General features: G+C 43.0%; 1 protein-coding gene across 4 annotated transcripts; it reads right to left on the bottom strand.

The window, feature by feature from the left end:
• Positions 1-482: 482 nt before the first annotated feature.
• Positions 483-7,689, bottom strand: LOC139551800 (serine/arginine repetitive matrix protein 1). 4 transcript variants are annotated; one of them, XM_071363152.1, is made up of 10 exons: positions 7,428-7,688; positions 7,246-7,284; positions 6,477-6,538; positions 5,589-6,293; positions 4,619-5,272; positions 2,198-2,328; positions 1,942-2,047; positions 1,656-1,719; positions 1,339-1,440; positions 483-1,151 (listed from the first exon to the last, which is right to left on the bottom strand). In XM_071363152.1, exons 3-10 carry the CDS (start codon positions 6,524-6,526, stop codon positions 1,014-1,016), a joined length of 1,950 nt encoding a protein of 649 aa, XP_071219253.1. In that variant the 5' UTR covers positions 6,527-6,538; positions 7,246-7,284; positions 7,428-7,688; the 3' UTR covers positions 483-1,013. The 4 variants fall into 4 exon arrangements, with proteins under 4 accessions (XP_071219253.1, XP_071219255.1, XP_071219257.1 ...); XM_071363154.1 differs by lacking the exon at positions 7,246-7,284 and having other exon boundaries at positions 7,428-7,689; XM_071363156.1 differs by lacking the exon at positions 6,477-6,538 and having other exon boundaries at positions 7,428-7,689.
• Positions 7,690-14,566: the final 6,877 nt, after the last annotated feature.

Raw genomic sequence — 14,566 nt, forward strand, 5'->3', positions numbered from 1 at the left:
CAAGTCAGTTAAGAACAAATTCTTATTTACAATAACAGCATACCAGGGAACAGTAGGTTAACTGCCTTGTTCAGGTGCAGAACGACAGATTTTTACCTTGTCAGCTCGGGGACTCTATCCAGCAACCTTTCGGTTACTGGCCCAACACTCAAAACACTAGGCTCTGAAAGAGATCTGATGTGAAGATACTTTCATACTGTATGATATTCAACAAGACTTGATTTACATAAATCAGCTACATCATTGTATTCATAAATACGAATCAGTCTATTGAATTTCCCAGCTATATTCTGATTACAGCTTTTTCTTTTAAGCTTCTATTGGAGTAAAGGGAACTAGTAATAAAGCATCTATTTCACATTATGAAATTGGTGACACGCAATGTGAAATGCTAACTAGATCTCCCCAGTCCTTATGAAAACACATCCAATAGATACAATTCTATTGTGTATCCTACTCCACAACAGACAATTCCACACAAGGCATGTTGAGCCATTTATTTGCAATATCTTAAACAAAACAATGTACATAGGATGAAATGAGCAGGACATGAAGATGGCATCAGTAGTTTTTACAGGTTGAGAATTAGACTGAGCATCATATTTAACAGCCCTTGGGGAATCGTCTTGAAGACTGCTTCTACTTTACAGCAAAAAGTTTGTTTCTCTAAGCACTGGGGGAAAACAAAAAAGTGGTACTGGTAACTATAAAAAGGTAAAATCTTCATAATTTACATCATATGAGAGGTGTAACATGGTTGTGAAATCAAAAAACAGTGTCCATAATAACTAGTCTGGAAGACTAGAAACTGATAGCCTATTCTGTATATTTAAACACATCTTATGCAAACAGTCAAAAAATAAAAAATAAACAGTGCATCTGTCATTTTCTGATGTACTCTGACGACAGGGAGAGTTCCATTGGGGGACCATCTCCAGGACAAAGATGCAACCCAAGGCCAAGGGGGAAAGGGTGTGTAACCCTGAACTGTGCCCTTGGTCCCTCTAGTTTGATCACCAGCGACGATAATTAGACCCTCTGTTGGGGGGTACATGTTGACGCATCGTCGGCATGTTACGGTATTTGGACAGGACGCTCTGGCTCTTCCTGAACACAGGCCTTTGAGAGAAAGGACGTGGTACAAAGCCTCCCTACAGAGGGGGGAAAGAAATTTAACCAAACTGGTCAGAAATGCAGTTTGTGACCTACAGCTTCATCCCTGTGATATTACTACCTCCATTTTCAAAAGGCCAAGAGGCACATGAACACAGTCAGTGGGCTAAGACAAGACCTACTGGCCACAAGTTATAATAAGAGCTGCTCAAAAAGGCAACATACCATGAGTGGCTTCCTAAAGGGACCAGGTGGTTCAGGGCCTGGTCTTCTCTGGGGAGGAGGACCTGGTTTGCGATTTGGGCGAGTGGGACGGAAGCTCGATCTCTGTGGGACATACGAGTAAAGCATGTGCATACATGGTGGAATGGAGTTTATCGAGAAATTTAATTGCTCAGAGGTTGCCAAAATGTATGGGAGGCAACATTCAACATATTGTATCCCTGGGCGGCCTACTCATTACAGTAAACACGTTACCACTCCCAAGACTAAAGCTATGAACACTCAGCTTTCAAAGAACCCAGCCATCAGGAAGTTCTCACCTGTGGTCCTGGTCTCCTGAAGGGTCTTTCTGGTCTGTGGTTCTCCTGTGGCACGTTTGTTGGCCTAAAATCACAAGTAAAAAGTGAATTATCTGACTAAATAACCTTGAATGAAACTAGTTATTGGTGTGAAGCCACACCCATCGTGTGAAACATCATTACCAAGTACCCATAACCACTAGGCTCCGAGATTTAAACAAATAAAATTGTTATATTCCATGCAATACAATCATAAGAGTCACTTCACATCAAATCTTTTATATTGATTCTCATATTGGTGGATTACCTTTCCGCATATCGCCGGTCTCTTGGTGAAGGGGAAGGACTGGAGTCATGAATTTTAGAGAAGCGTTCATTCAGTGTAAGTTGTTCATCTGAATTGTAATACCGCTCTGAAAAGTCAGGAGGTGAGAGTGAGTAAAAGAGGTATCATTCTCATAATGAATAATCTTAAATTCACCAAAAGACATAGCATTCCCGTTGAGCATCAAACTGTTAGCCAACAGACAAAATGAGACCAAACCAAATCAGGGGCCACTTGCCAGTTTTGTTTTTTGGTGTCCTACTTCTATCCCTTGGGGGGCTGTCCTTTGAGCTTGAGTTAGTCCCAGGTGCCTGCCACTGGGACACAACGACTAGGTCACGAGCCAGCCGTTTGTCTATAGAGGAAGGGCTGGAGCGGGACCAGCCAAGACAGAGAATTACAAGTGATGAGCATCCCATCAGTGGAGCCTGTGAGGCCAGGTTTGGTAAGCAGCGGAGCAGAACATTACTACTACTAGCATCATCTTTAGACGTTGCCCTGTAAGTGAAAATTCCATCAGTCTAAATAATGCCTTGGAAAATGTACATTTTTTTTGTTCTACAGAATAAAATAATTTATCTCAAAAAATGGACAGAAAGGAGAGTTCTGTTGGAAAGGCTACATTCACATAATTACTCAGGAAAGACCATTGGTCTACATGTGGAATAAAAAGAATTATAAGCTGATCATCACTCAGGTACTTACAAAGAGCACGTAATGTCCATGTTTTCTTAACGCTGTATTGTCACTGAACCCCGAATCCACCTGACCTCCCAGTAGCGCTCCTCACAAATTCAGAGTGAAAATCGACACGCATGAATGGAAAAGTGTTGCCGAAAGCTCTGAGGAACTGGTCTCTTGCTGTCCAGATTTTCACTTGAAGCTGGACTCAAAAGGCTGTCAATTCTCTCCACTTACTATTGAAATAATGATGACAAAGGGAGACGAGCGTCTAATCTGTTCAGCCAAATGGTCCATCTATCCATGATTTCCCTGTTGATCTTTAGTTCATCCTTACTAGTCTTCGTTAAGGTCAGTCTCACCTTCCAAATCTAAACTCCTCTTCAAACCCTCGGCATTCAATTTCAAAGGGGGATGATCTTGTAATCTTGCGTCCTGTCTGGTGAAAGTAGTGTGACGAATTCAGCTCGAGATGGTCAGTGTACGGTCAGTGTTCAACTTGTACATCTTCAGTCAAAACTTTGTACGCTTGAATAAACAAGCCATATACAGAGCAATTGTTGTAAAGCAGCTTGCACTTTGTATGAATGGAATCCATTGTTCGCTTGTAAACATTCCAATTGTTGTACTTGTAAGGCTGCCATCCTCTGCAAAACTTGCTGTGTAGACTAGATCCACTATGTAGTGTAGAGAACTGTAGTCCACTGCATATGTTCTGTATAGACACAGATTTTATGTATTCTTGCATGCAGAAAAGGTCCACTGTTCACTGGCCTAGCCAGATGAAGTTCAGTGTGCTGTTAACGTACAGAGGTGTGGTCCATTATCTCTTCAGTCATCGGTTTGCTTCTTGAAGATCAAATTGTTCATTTGGGGAGTAATTCATCATTTTTAGATATTGAGTCAACTGCACGTCTGCATTCTGTGTCTAAGAATTAAAAGTAGTATTGTATGATCTATGTATTATATGTGTCTCAGTTGGTAGCGCGTGGCACTTGGCCAGGGTTGTGGGTTTGATTCCCATGGGGGACCAGTATGAAAAAGTATGACAATTTATGCACTCACTACTGTAAATTACTGGATAGGAGTCTGCTAAATTATTCAAATGTTTTTTGTTGTTGTAAAAAAAAAAAAAAAAAAATATGGAACCGTCCTCTCCTCTTGCTGCTTTTCCTGTTGTTGCCAGTGGTAGTATCATGCATTATCCCCAAAGTTCCTCTGGACATCATCTTCATGGAAGCTGGTGCATATTAATTTGCCATTTGAATGTCATTGCTGAATGTTATTGCTGAATGTTATTGCTCAAACTGACAGATTGTGTAACCTGAACCAGTATGACAGCTTCCAGTTTCAGAGTCTTCTATATGGTGATCAACATCAATCTCCTGCTTTCCTATGAGTCATGCATGTTGGTGTGCAACGACTGTGGCATTTCAGCTGATTTAAAGGGCATGACCCCAGTTCTCTTATCAGCAGTCCTCTTCATGTATGAACTGCTCTTCTGAACTTCTGTTGTGTCAGGGGGTTACGTTGCGTCTGGCATCGTGAGCATGTTTCTTCAACTTTTCCACTTGGTCAGAGAAGAGCACCTCTAGAAGCTCCTCAGAGCACCTCTAGCTTCAGACCCCAATAGCACCACAGAGGGACAAGCCTCGCAACACAGAGATGTTCTAGTATCTTTCAATGACATAGTATCGAATAGGCAGATATTAATTCAACTTTGAATGACTGGCGCCCAGAAAAATCCCTTGTGAATTATTTTGTACACTGCCAGCACACTTGAAAGTGCAACCCCAGAGGTCTTTGGATATTTGATTTCAAAACTTAACTGATACAGGACATCACTGTAACTCCATTACCTCCATCACAGGAAAATGGCTGTAACTTGGCATTCCCTTCATATTCAGATATCTTTGAAGATTGACCTTCTAAACATCATCACGCCCCTGCTCCCAGAGTGAGAAGGAAGATACCGTACCTGTGTGTGCTCAAGGCTCGCTGAGACTCCACTTGTTCCTTCTGTGACTCTGAGTCCCTGGAAGACTTGGTTGAATTGGCTTCTGGGTTGGGAGGTGATTGATGGGGCATCGGCCTCTTCCTCAGTGGGCCAGCGTTTGCTTGGAAACGCTCCCTCCGAAGAGCAAACTTGGATGGCGCATTTCCCCTGGACGTATGAGGCACTTCCTCTTCATGGATCTCTGCTCCTTGGGGCTGAGGTGGAGGTGCTTTGAGCCTCATCACCGACTCCGCTCTCATTTTACGCCCCTTCAGCAAACGACTCTTGTCCCTGAATGACAAGGGACGGCCGCCAAATCCCCTAGGGGCGTTGAAGTAATGTGGAATCTCTCTGCGAGGGCGCTTTGGGTGACCATGCTCCACATCAGGGCCTGCAGGAGGGATCCCGCGCTCCTGGAACTTCCGCTTGTGTGGTGGTCCACTTGGCCTTGCCTGGGGGCTGTTCTCGTGGAAAGAGGACGAGGACGACGACCAACTTCCTTTCCATGTGGGGGATCTGTGGGGAGGGTGGTGAGGGCTGCCTTCCTGTGCCCACTCAGCACTGCGGCGTCCGCTGCCCTCCCTCTCCCTTCCCACCACTCCATGCTGCTGCCTGGGATCTCGCTCAGCAGACCACCTGCACATCCATCACAAACAATACAAAAAATGATTACATTGGAAGATCCATTATCGTGTGAAACGGAGGTTTAGCTTTCCTTTATGCTGCCCCTTCACCATTATGCCATGATACAGGTAGGAGAGTAAAACCTTGAGAGCATATACTTTCCAGTGGCAGGTGACTAGTAGTGTAATAACATCAGATCACTGCATTTAACTGTTTATCAGCATTGTAATACTGAACGATAATTTAGACCTCTGACGCAGAGGACTACGTGGGTTTACACTTTTCCCCCTCCATTTACCCAGCCCATACTGTATCTTCACTCCTGTACCTCTCTGGATAAGGACCTCTGCCATGAAACTCCCGTGGCTTTCTCTGGGGGGAGCCAGAGGGCCCACGTTCACCATTGTGTGGTCGGGGAATGGGCCCTGGCCCATTCCAGCGCATCCCCCCACGACCTGGGCGCTCAAACTGCCTCTCCCTGGGACTATAAGGCAGCCGGGCACCCCAGCTCCTGTCCTCTTCGTGGGACGGACTTGGGCGGTTGTGAGGGCCCCTGAAGGAACTGTGGGGGGACTGTGAGGGTGGTGGCCTCCTGTCAGGAGGTTGGTTATGATAATGGCGTGGTGAGGGGGATCTGTAACCTGAGTGGTTTCCATGGATAAGTGCACCCCTCTGGCCCTGGGGCCCTTGTCCAGGAGTATGCGGGGAGGACCTATGCTGAGCTGGGGGGGGACGGTTTGGCCTGGAAGGGGAAGGCCTCCTGTGGCCACGATGGGGTTCCGTTTGGGAGGGGTATGTGTTGAAGGAATCCTGGTTTTGGGACCTCCACTGATTGAAAGGTCGCTCCCTCCGTTCTCCCATCAGTGGGGGCCTCTGTTCTCCCATCAGTGGGGGCCTTTTGGCAAAGTGAGCACGTCCTCTGCCTCTCCAGCTTGGAGGGACCTTTCCTGAGTGGCCCCGGAATCCTCTCTGACTCCTGGGGTGGGGGCTGTAATTCTCTTCATGTGGCATGTTGTAGCCATCAGAGTAAGGCCTGTTGAATAACAAAAAAAAGTATTGAAGAAACTTGAAACACCCACACAATTCATGTTATTTATATCATTAGCCATATCTAGTCTACACAAGTAAAATAAAATCCAAATTAATTGACATCACCAATTATTAATTCGTATACACTGCCCCTTTTGTTGTAACTCTGCAACAATCCTGCACATACCTGGGTTTGAACCGAGGAGGTCCGGAGTAAGGTCTGACCATCTTTGGCATACACTGAATAATCTGAAGACAAGAAATAACGTTTTTGCATTGACAGAGGTGCCAGTGAGTTGTAAAAATATGCCTAATTAGCTAGCCGATTTAGCGAAACTATAGCTAGTTAGCCAATGTACACTATGCAGATTTAGCTACTAACGTGACACACTCGGATAAATACCTAGCTGAACCATAACGACCTTTGCGGCCATTTTAAAAAGGCACATGTTAGCCGGTAGCTTGTTTGTTAGCTAACGTTAGCTACCCCGGGTTGCTAATTAGCTAAAGTTACAACTGTAACGTTATGTAACAGTTGCTATAAAAGGTAGTTCGTCATCTGATAGGAATGGAGATTTACGAGTGGGGGAAATGTGGGATGATGTTATGACTAAACGTAGTGTACCAAACAACTTCGACTATAGTAGGCCATATCAGTAACGTTATATTTTGATGTCGTCTCGCAAAACAAGTCCACCTAGCTAACTAAATCAACTAACGTTAGTTGGCTCACGTTAATAAACAAACGTTGCGGTTTACATGATTAAATAGCCATCTGTTATTGAATATAAATTAAGAGGCCAGTGCTACACTGTACGTTCTCGCTAGCTAAACTCCCAAAGCCTGTGTTGCCTAACGTTAACTAGCTACCAGCTAGCGACGTCTCTATAAAGTTGACTTGCATACCACCACGTAAAACTAGTTGTTTGTAATGGGACATTTTAATAGTAATTTACCTTTCAATTTTGTAACCGACACTAAACGCCTTCGTTCTTCTACAGTCAGGTCCGTCGAAACGAAAACACTGTGCTAAAGTTAAATGATGACATAGAAATGTGCAATAAACAAAAAAAAGATTTGGTGGAGGGTGTGCCGCTGCAAACCTTATTATACCCGGTCAAATATTTGTATAACTAACCCTCAGTGCTGCAAACGCTTGAGGCACAGTTAGAACAATGAGACATATTTCACCAGATGTGAAGCAATCCGCTTGGCGTTTACACTCACTACCAAATTATGGTAGTGAGAAGAAGCCCAGTGGCTGGTAGTGGGAGAAGATGGAACGAGATGAATTTTGGCCGACATCCTGCTAATTTTCTCATCGATTAAACATTTGATGTTAATACAGTTTTCAGTTCCCAAAACTAAAATATATAACGAACAGTGGACTAAGTTTTGTACAATTTACCCTTTGCCAAAGTAAAAAAAAACTAATTGCATTGTATAGGAGTGCAAAGGCGAATTGAGTTATTGCACACGCGCACTTCAGAGTAGGCGTCCCCTAACGGAAATACTCCAATAGCATCTCGCTAACTTGTGATTTTGCATTGCCAACCTCCTTGCTTGTTCCGCCCACTCTGACTCACTTGTTCCCATTTGAAACGATGGGTTGTCTTGGTTTAGTTAAACATCTTTGCGTTAACGGTCACTCAGAAACTTTCTTCTTCTATGGTGTTATGGCGGTCCTATAGAAAAAATATCCATTGAAATAAAAAGTGGGAAAAGCTGACATCATAAAAAATACACACATAAAAAAATGCATCCCACACTAGTCACCTTCCAATTCAAGTCACTTTTATTTTAGTTTACCTTTATTTACCTAGGCAAGTCAGTTAAGAACAAATTCTTATTTATGATGGCCTACCAAAAGGCCTCCTGCGGGGACAGGGGGTGGGATTAAAAAAATATATATATATAGGACAAAACACACATCACGACAAGAGAGACACACCACAACAGTACATAAAGAGAGACCTAAGACAGCAACACATGACAACACAGCATGGTAGCAACACAATATGACAACAACATGGTAGCAACACAACATGGCAGCACTACAACATGGTACAAACATTATTGGGCACAGACAACAGCACAAAGGGCAAGAAGGTAGAGACAACAATACATCACACGAAGCAGCCACAACTGTTGAGTAAGAGTGTCCATGATTGAGTCTTTGAATGAAGAGATGGGACTCCTATGGTAGGTACACCTATAGCTCATCTCTTGGCAGTAGCACTGTAGACTACTTTATCACTGACCTCAACCCAGAGTCTCTCAGAGCGTTCACAGTCAGCCCACTGACACCCCTATCAGACCACAGCAAAATCACAGTCTACTTGAACAGAGCAATACTCAATCATGAGGCATCAAAGCCAAAGGAACTGAGTAACATTAAGAAATGCTATAGATGGAAGGAATGCAGTTTGGAAACCTACCAAAAAACAATTAGGCAACAGCAAATTCAATCCCTTTTAGACAACTTCCTGGGTAAAACGTTCCACTGCAATAGTGAAGGTGTAAACTTGGCAGTAGAAAATCTTAACAGTATATTTGACCTCTCAGCTTCCCTATCAAATCTAAAAATCTCAAATAGAAAACCGAAGAAAATGAACAACAATGACAAATGGTTTGATAAAGAATGCAAAAATCTAAGAAATAAATTGAGAAACCTGTCCAACCAAAAACATAGAGACCCGGAAAACCTGAGTCTACGCCTTCACTATGGTGAATCACTAAAACAATACAGAAATACACTACGGAAAAAGAAGGAACAGCACGTCAGAAATCAGCTCAATGTAATTGAAGAATCCATAGACTCTAACCAATTCTGGAAAAATTGGAAAACACTAAACAAACAACAACACGAAGAATTATCTATCCAAAATGGAGATGTATGGGTAAACCACTTCTCCAATCTTTTTGGCTCTATAACAAAGAATAAAGAGCAAAAACATATACATGATCAAATACAAATCCTAGAATCAACTATTAAAGACTACCAGAACCCACTGGATTCTCCAATTACCTTGAATGAGTTACAGGACAAAATAAAAACCCTCCAACCCAAAAAGGCCTGTGGTGTTGATGGTATCCTTAATGAAATGATCAAATATACAGACAACAAATTCCAATTGGCTATATTAAAACTCTTTAACATCGTCCTTAGCTCTGGCATCTTCCCCAATATTTGGAACCAAGGACTGATCACCCCAATCCACAAAAGTGGAGACAAATTTGACCCCAATAACTACCGTGGAATATGCGTCAACAGTAACCTTGGGAAAATACTCTGCATTATCATTAACAGCAGACTCGTACATTTCCTCAATGAAAACAATGTACTGAGCAAATGTCAAATTGGCTTTTTACCAAATTACCGTACAACAGACCATGTATTCACCCTGCACACCCTAATTGACAACCAAACAAACCAAAACAAAGGCAAAGTCTTCTCATGCTTTGTTGATTTCAAAAAAGCCTTCGACTCAATTTGGCATGAGGGTCTGCTATACAAATTGATGGAAAGTGGTGTTGGGGGTAAAACATACGACATCATAAAATCCATGTACACAAACAACAAGTGTGCGGTTATAATTGGCAAAAAACACACACATTTCTTCACACAGGGTCGTGGGGTGAGACAGGGATGCAGCTTAAGCCCCACCCTCTTCAACATATATATCAACGAATTGGCGCGGGCACTAGAACAGTCTGCAGCACCCGGTCTCACCCTACTAGAATCCGAAGTCAAATGTCTACTGTTTGCTGATGATCTGGTGCTTCTGTCACCAACCAAGGAGGGCCTACAGCAGCACCTAGATCTTCTGCACAGATTCTGTCAGACCTGGGCCCTGACAGTAAATCTCAGTAAGACCAAAATAATGGTGTTCCAAAAAAGGTCCAGTCGCCAGGACCACAAATTCCATCTAGACACCGTTGCCCTAGAGCACACAAAAAACTATACATACCTCGGCCTAAACATCAGCACCACAGGTAGCTTCCACAGAGCTGTGAACGATCTGAGAGACAAGGCAAGAAGGGCATTCTATGCCATCAAAAGGAACATAAATTTCAACATACCAATTAGGATCTGGCTAAAAATACTTGAATCAGTCATAGAGCCCATTGCCCTTTATGGTTGTGAGGTCTGGGGTCCGCTCACCAACCAAGATTTCACAAAATGGGACAAACACCAAATTGAGACTCTGCATGCAGAATTCTGCAAAAATATCCTCCGTGTACAACGTAGAACACCAAATAATGCATGCAGAGCAGAATTAGGCCGATACCCACTAATTATCAAAATCCAGAAAAGAGCCGTTAAATTCTACAACCACCTAAAAGGAAGCGATTCCCAAACCTTCCATAACAAAGCCATCACCTACAGAGAGATGAACCTGGAGAAGAGTCCCCTAAGCAAGCTGGTCCTAGGGCTCTGTTCACAAACACAAACACACCCCACAGAGCCCCAGGACAACAGCACAATTAGACCCAACCAAATCATGAGAAAACAAAAAGATAATTACTTGACACATTGGAAAGAATTAACAAAAAAACAGAGCAAACTAGAATGCTATTTGGCCCTAAACAGAGAGTATACAGTGGCAGAATACCTAACCACTGTGACTGACCCAAACTTAAGGAAAGCTTTGACTATGTACAGACTCAGTGAGCATAGCCTTGCTATTGAGAAAGGCCGCCGTAGGCAGACATGGCTCTCAAGAGAAGACAGGCTATGTGCTCACTGCCCACAAAATGAGGTGGAAACTGCACTTCCTAACCTCCTGCCCAATGTATGACCATATTAGAGAGACATATTTCCCTCAGATTACACAGATCCACAAAGAATTCAAAAACAAATCCAATTTTGATAAACTCCCATATCTACTGGGTGAAATTCCACAGTGTGCCATCACAGCAGCAAGATTTGTGACCTGTTGCCACAAGAAAAGGGCAACCAGTGAAGAACAAACACCATTGTAAATACAACCCATATTTATGTTTATTTATTTTAACTAGTGTGCTTTAACCATTTGTACATTGTTACAACACTGCATATATATAATATGACATTTGTAATGTCTTTATTGTTTTGAAACGTCTGTATGTGTAATGTTTACTGTTCATTTTTATTGTTTATTTGACTTTTGTATATTATCTACCTCACTTGCTTTGGCAATGTTAACACATGTTTCCCATGCCAATAAAGCCCCTTGAATTGAATTGAATTGAATTGAAATTGAATTGATAAAACGGTCCAGTTTGAGTGTTTTTTGCAGCTCGTTCCAGTTGCTAGCTGCAGCGAACTGTAAAGAGGAGCGACCCAAGGATGTGTGTGCTTTGGGGACCTTTAACAGAATGTGACTGGCAGAACGGGTGTTGTATGTGGAGGATGATGGCTGCAGTAGGTATCTCAGATATCGAGGAGTGAGGCCTAAGAGGGTTTTATAAATAAGCATCAACCAGTGAGTCTTGCAACAGGTATACAGAGATGTTTACAGAGGAGTATAGAGTGCAGTGATGTGTCCTATAAGGAGCATTGGTGGCAAATCTGATGGCCGAATGGTAAAGAACATCTAGCCGTTCGAGAGCACCCTCACCTGCCGATCTATAAATTACATCTCCATAATCTAGCATGGGTAGGATGGTCATCTGAATCAGGGTTAGTTTGGCAGCTGGAGTGAAAGAGGAGCGATAACGATAGAGGAAACCAAGTCTAGATTTAACCATAGCCTGCAGCTTTGATATGTGCTGAGAGAAGGACAGTGTACCGTCTAGCCATACTCCCAAGTACTTGCTCTAAACCCTCAGAGGTCGTAATCACACAGGTGGGGAGAGGGGCATTCTTCTTACCAAACCACATGACCTTTGTTTTGAAGGTGCTCAGAACAAGTTTAAGGGAAGAGAAAGCTTGTTGGACACTAATAAAGCTTTGATGTATAGTGTTTAACACAACATCCGGGGAGGGGCCAGCTGAGTATAAGACTGCATCATCTGCATATAAATGGATGAGAGAGCTTTCTACTGCCTGAGCTATGTTGTTGATGTAAATTGAGAAGAGCGTGGGGCCTAGGATTTAGCCTTGGCGACAGGCAGTGGCTGAGACAGCAGATGTTCTGACTTTATACACTGCACTCTTTGAGCAAGGTAGTTAGCAAACCAGGCCAAAGACCCCTCAGAGATACCAAAACTCTTTAGCAGGCCCACATGAATGGAATGGTCTACAGTATCAAAAGCTTTGGCCAAGTCAATAAAAATGGCAGCACAACATTGCTTAGAATCAAGTGCAATGGTGACACAATTTAGGACCTTTAAGGTTGCAGTGACACATCCATAACCTAAGAGTAAACCAGATTGCATACCAGAGAGAATACTATAGACAATAACAAAGCCAGTCAGTTGATTATTGACAAGTTTTTCCAACACTTTTGATACACAGGGTAAAATAGAAATTGGCCAATAACAGTTAGGATTAGCTTGATCTCCCCCTTTAAATAAAGGACGCACTGTGGCTGTCTTCCAAGCAATGGGAACCTCTCCAGAGAGGAGAGACAGGTTAAAAAGGTCAGATATAGGCTTGGTGAGGATAGGGGAAGCAACTATAAAGAAGAAAGGGTCTAAACCATGTTTTTTTGGGGTCAAGTTTAAGGAGCTCCTTTAGCACCTCGGACTCAGTGACCACCTGCAGGGAGAAACTTTGTAGCGGGGCAGGGGAAAAAGAGGGAGGAGCATCTGGGCTAGTCGCATTAGAAAGGTGGGAGATGAGGAAATGTTGGACGGGCAACGAGGCATGGCTGAGTCAAATAGGAATCCTGGCTTAATGAAGTGGGGATTAAAGCTCAGTCATGTGCTCCTTGTCAGTAACAACCACATCATCAACATTAAGGGACATGGGCAGCTGTGAGGAGAAGGGTTTTATTCTCCAGGTCTTTAACCATTTTCCAGATCTTCTTGGGGTTACACCCACTGAGAACTTTTCCTTAAAGTAACTAACTTTGGCCTTCCAGATAGCATGAGTACACTTATATCTCATTTGCCTGAACGAGAGCCAGTCAGCCTGAGTGCGTGTGCCGAGCCTTTCACCAAATGTAATTCTTGAGGTGAAGTAACTCTGCCAGATCACGGCCGAATCAGGGGCTGAACCTGTTATTAATTCTCATTTTCTTTATGGGGGCGTGTTTGTTAACAATACCACAGAAAATATTAAAAAAGAAGGTCCAAGCGTCTTCGACAGACAAGCTGATTCTATACCATTTTACAGAGGCCAGTTCATGAAGGAAGGATTGCTCATTAAAGTTTTTTAGCAAACTCTATTACAAATCAGGACAGGTCGTTTCACTGAGCAAGCATTACGAACACAGGCTGTAAAATAGTGATCACTAAGGTCATTACAGAAAATACCAGACTGATACCTATCAGTATTATTTGAGGAACGAACATTTTTTCACAAGATTTTTTGCAATGCCTCAACTCTAAACTCGCTGAGCCCCAAAAAGCGATCTGCTGCACTCACAATAATTAAAATTCTCTGATTTCTTCATTGTTTGTGCTGTGCAGTTTATGACCATTGCAATACATTCTACAAAGTCCACCTTTTTCATGTAATATATCAGGATCCCTTGATTGCCGAGAAACATTCACTGGTGCAGTTTCAATTACCATTGAGTCTTCAACGCAACTCGCTCTTCCACTCTTGTCACTGCCTCCAGATAGGAGACATGCTGGACAGCCCTTATTCTCGCCACCTCTGTCTCCTTCACCCTAACAGGGCAATCCGGGGACTCAGGCTCATGTTCGCCACCACAGTTGCAGCATATAACCTCAGCTGGCATACAATATTCTTTCCATCTGCATACACTTGATACATGCCCAAATCCTTTCCATGTATAACACTGGAGGGGCTTGTGCACAAAAGCATAGCTTTACATGAGAAGGGGGAGACTCAGCAAAAAACAATAATATAGACAAAGTAGGTTTTCTTATACCATCCACCATACAGGACATTTCTCCAAAAAGTACAATCTTTGTCCCCATGTGCAGTTGCAAACCGTAGTCTGGCTTTTTTATGGCGGTTTTGGAGCAGTGGCTTCTTCCTTGCTGAGCAGCCTTTCAGGTTATGTCAATATAGGGCTTGTTTTACTATGGATATATATACTTTGTACCTGTTTCCTCCAGCATCTTCACAAGGTCCTTTGCTGTTGTTCTGGGATTGATTTTCACTTTTCGCACCAAAGTATGTTAATCTCTAGGAGACAGAACGCATCTCCTTCCTGA

The sequence above is a fragment of the Salvelinus alpinus genome, chromosome 24 (assembly GCF_045679555.1).
Source record: "Salvelinus alpinus chromosome 24, SLU_Salpinus.1, whole genome shotgun sequence".
In the NCBI taxonomy this organism is placed as follows: domain Eukaryota; kingdom Metazoa; phylum Chordata; class Actinopteri; order Salmoniformes; family Salmonidae; genus Salvelinus; species Salvelinus alpinus.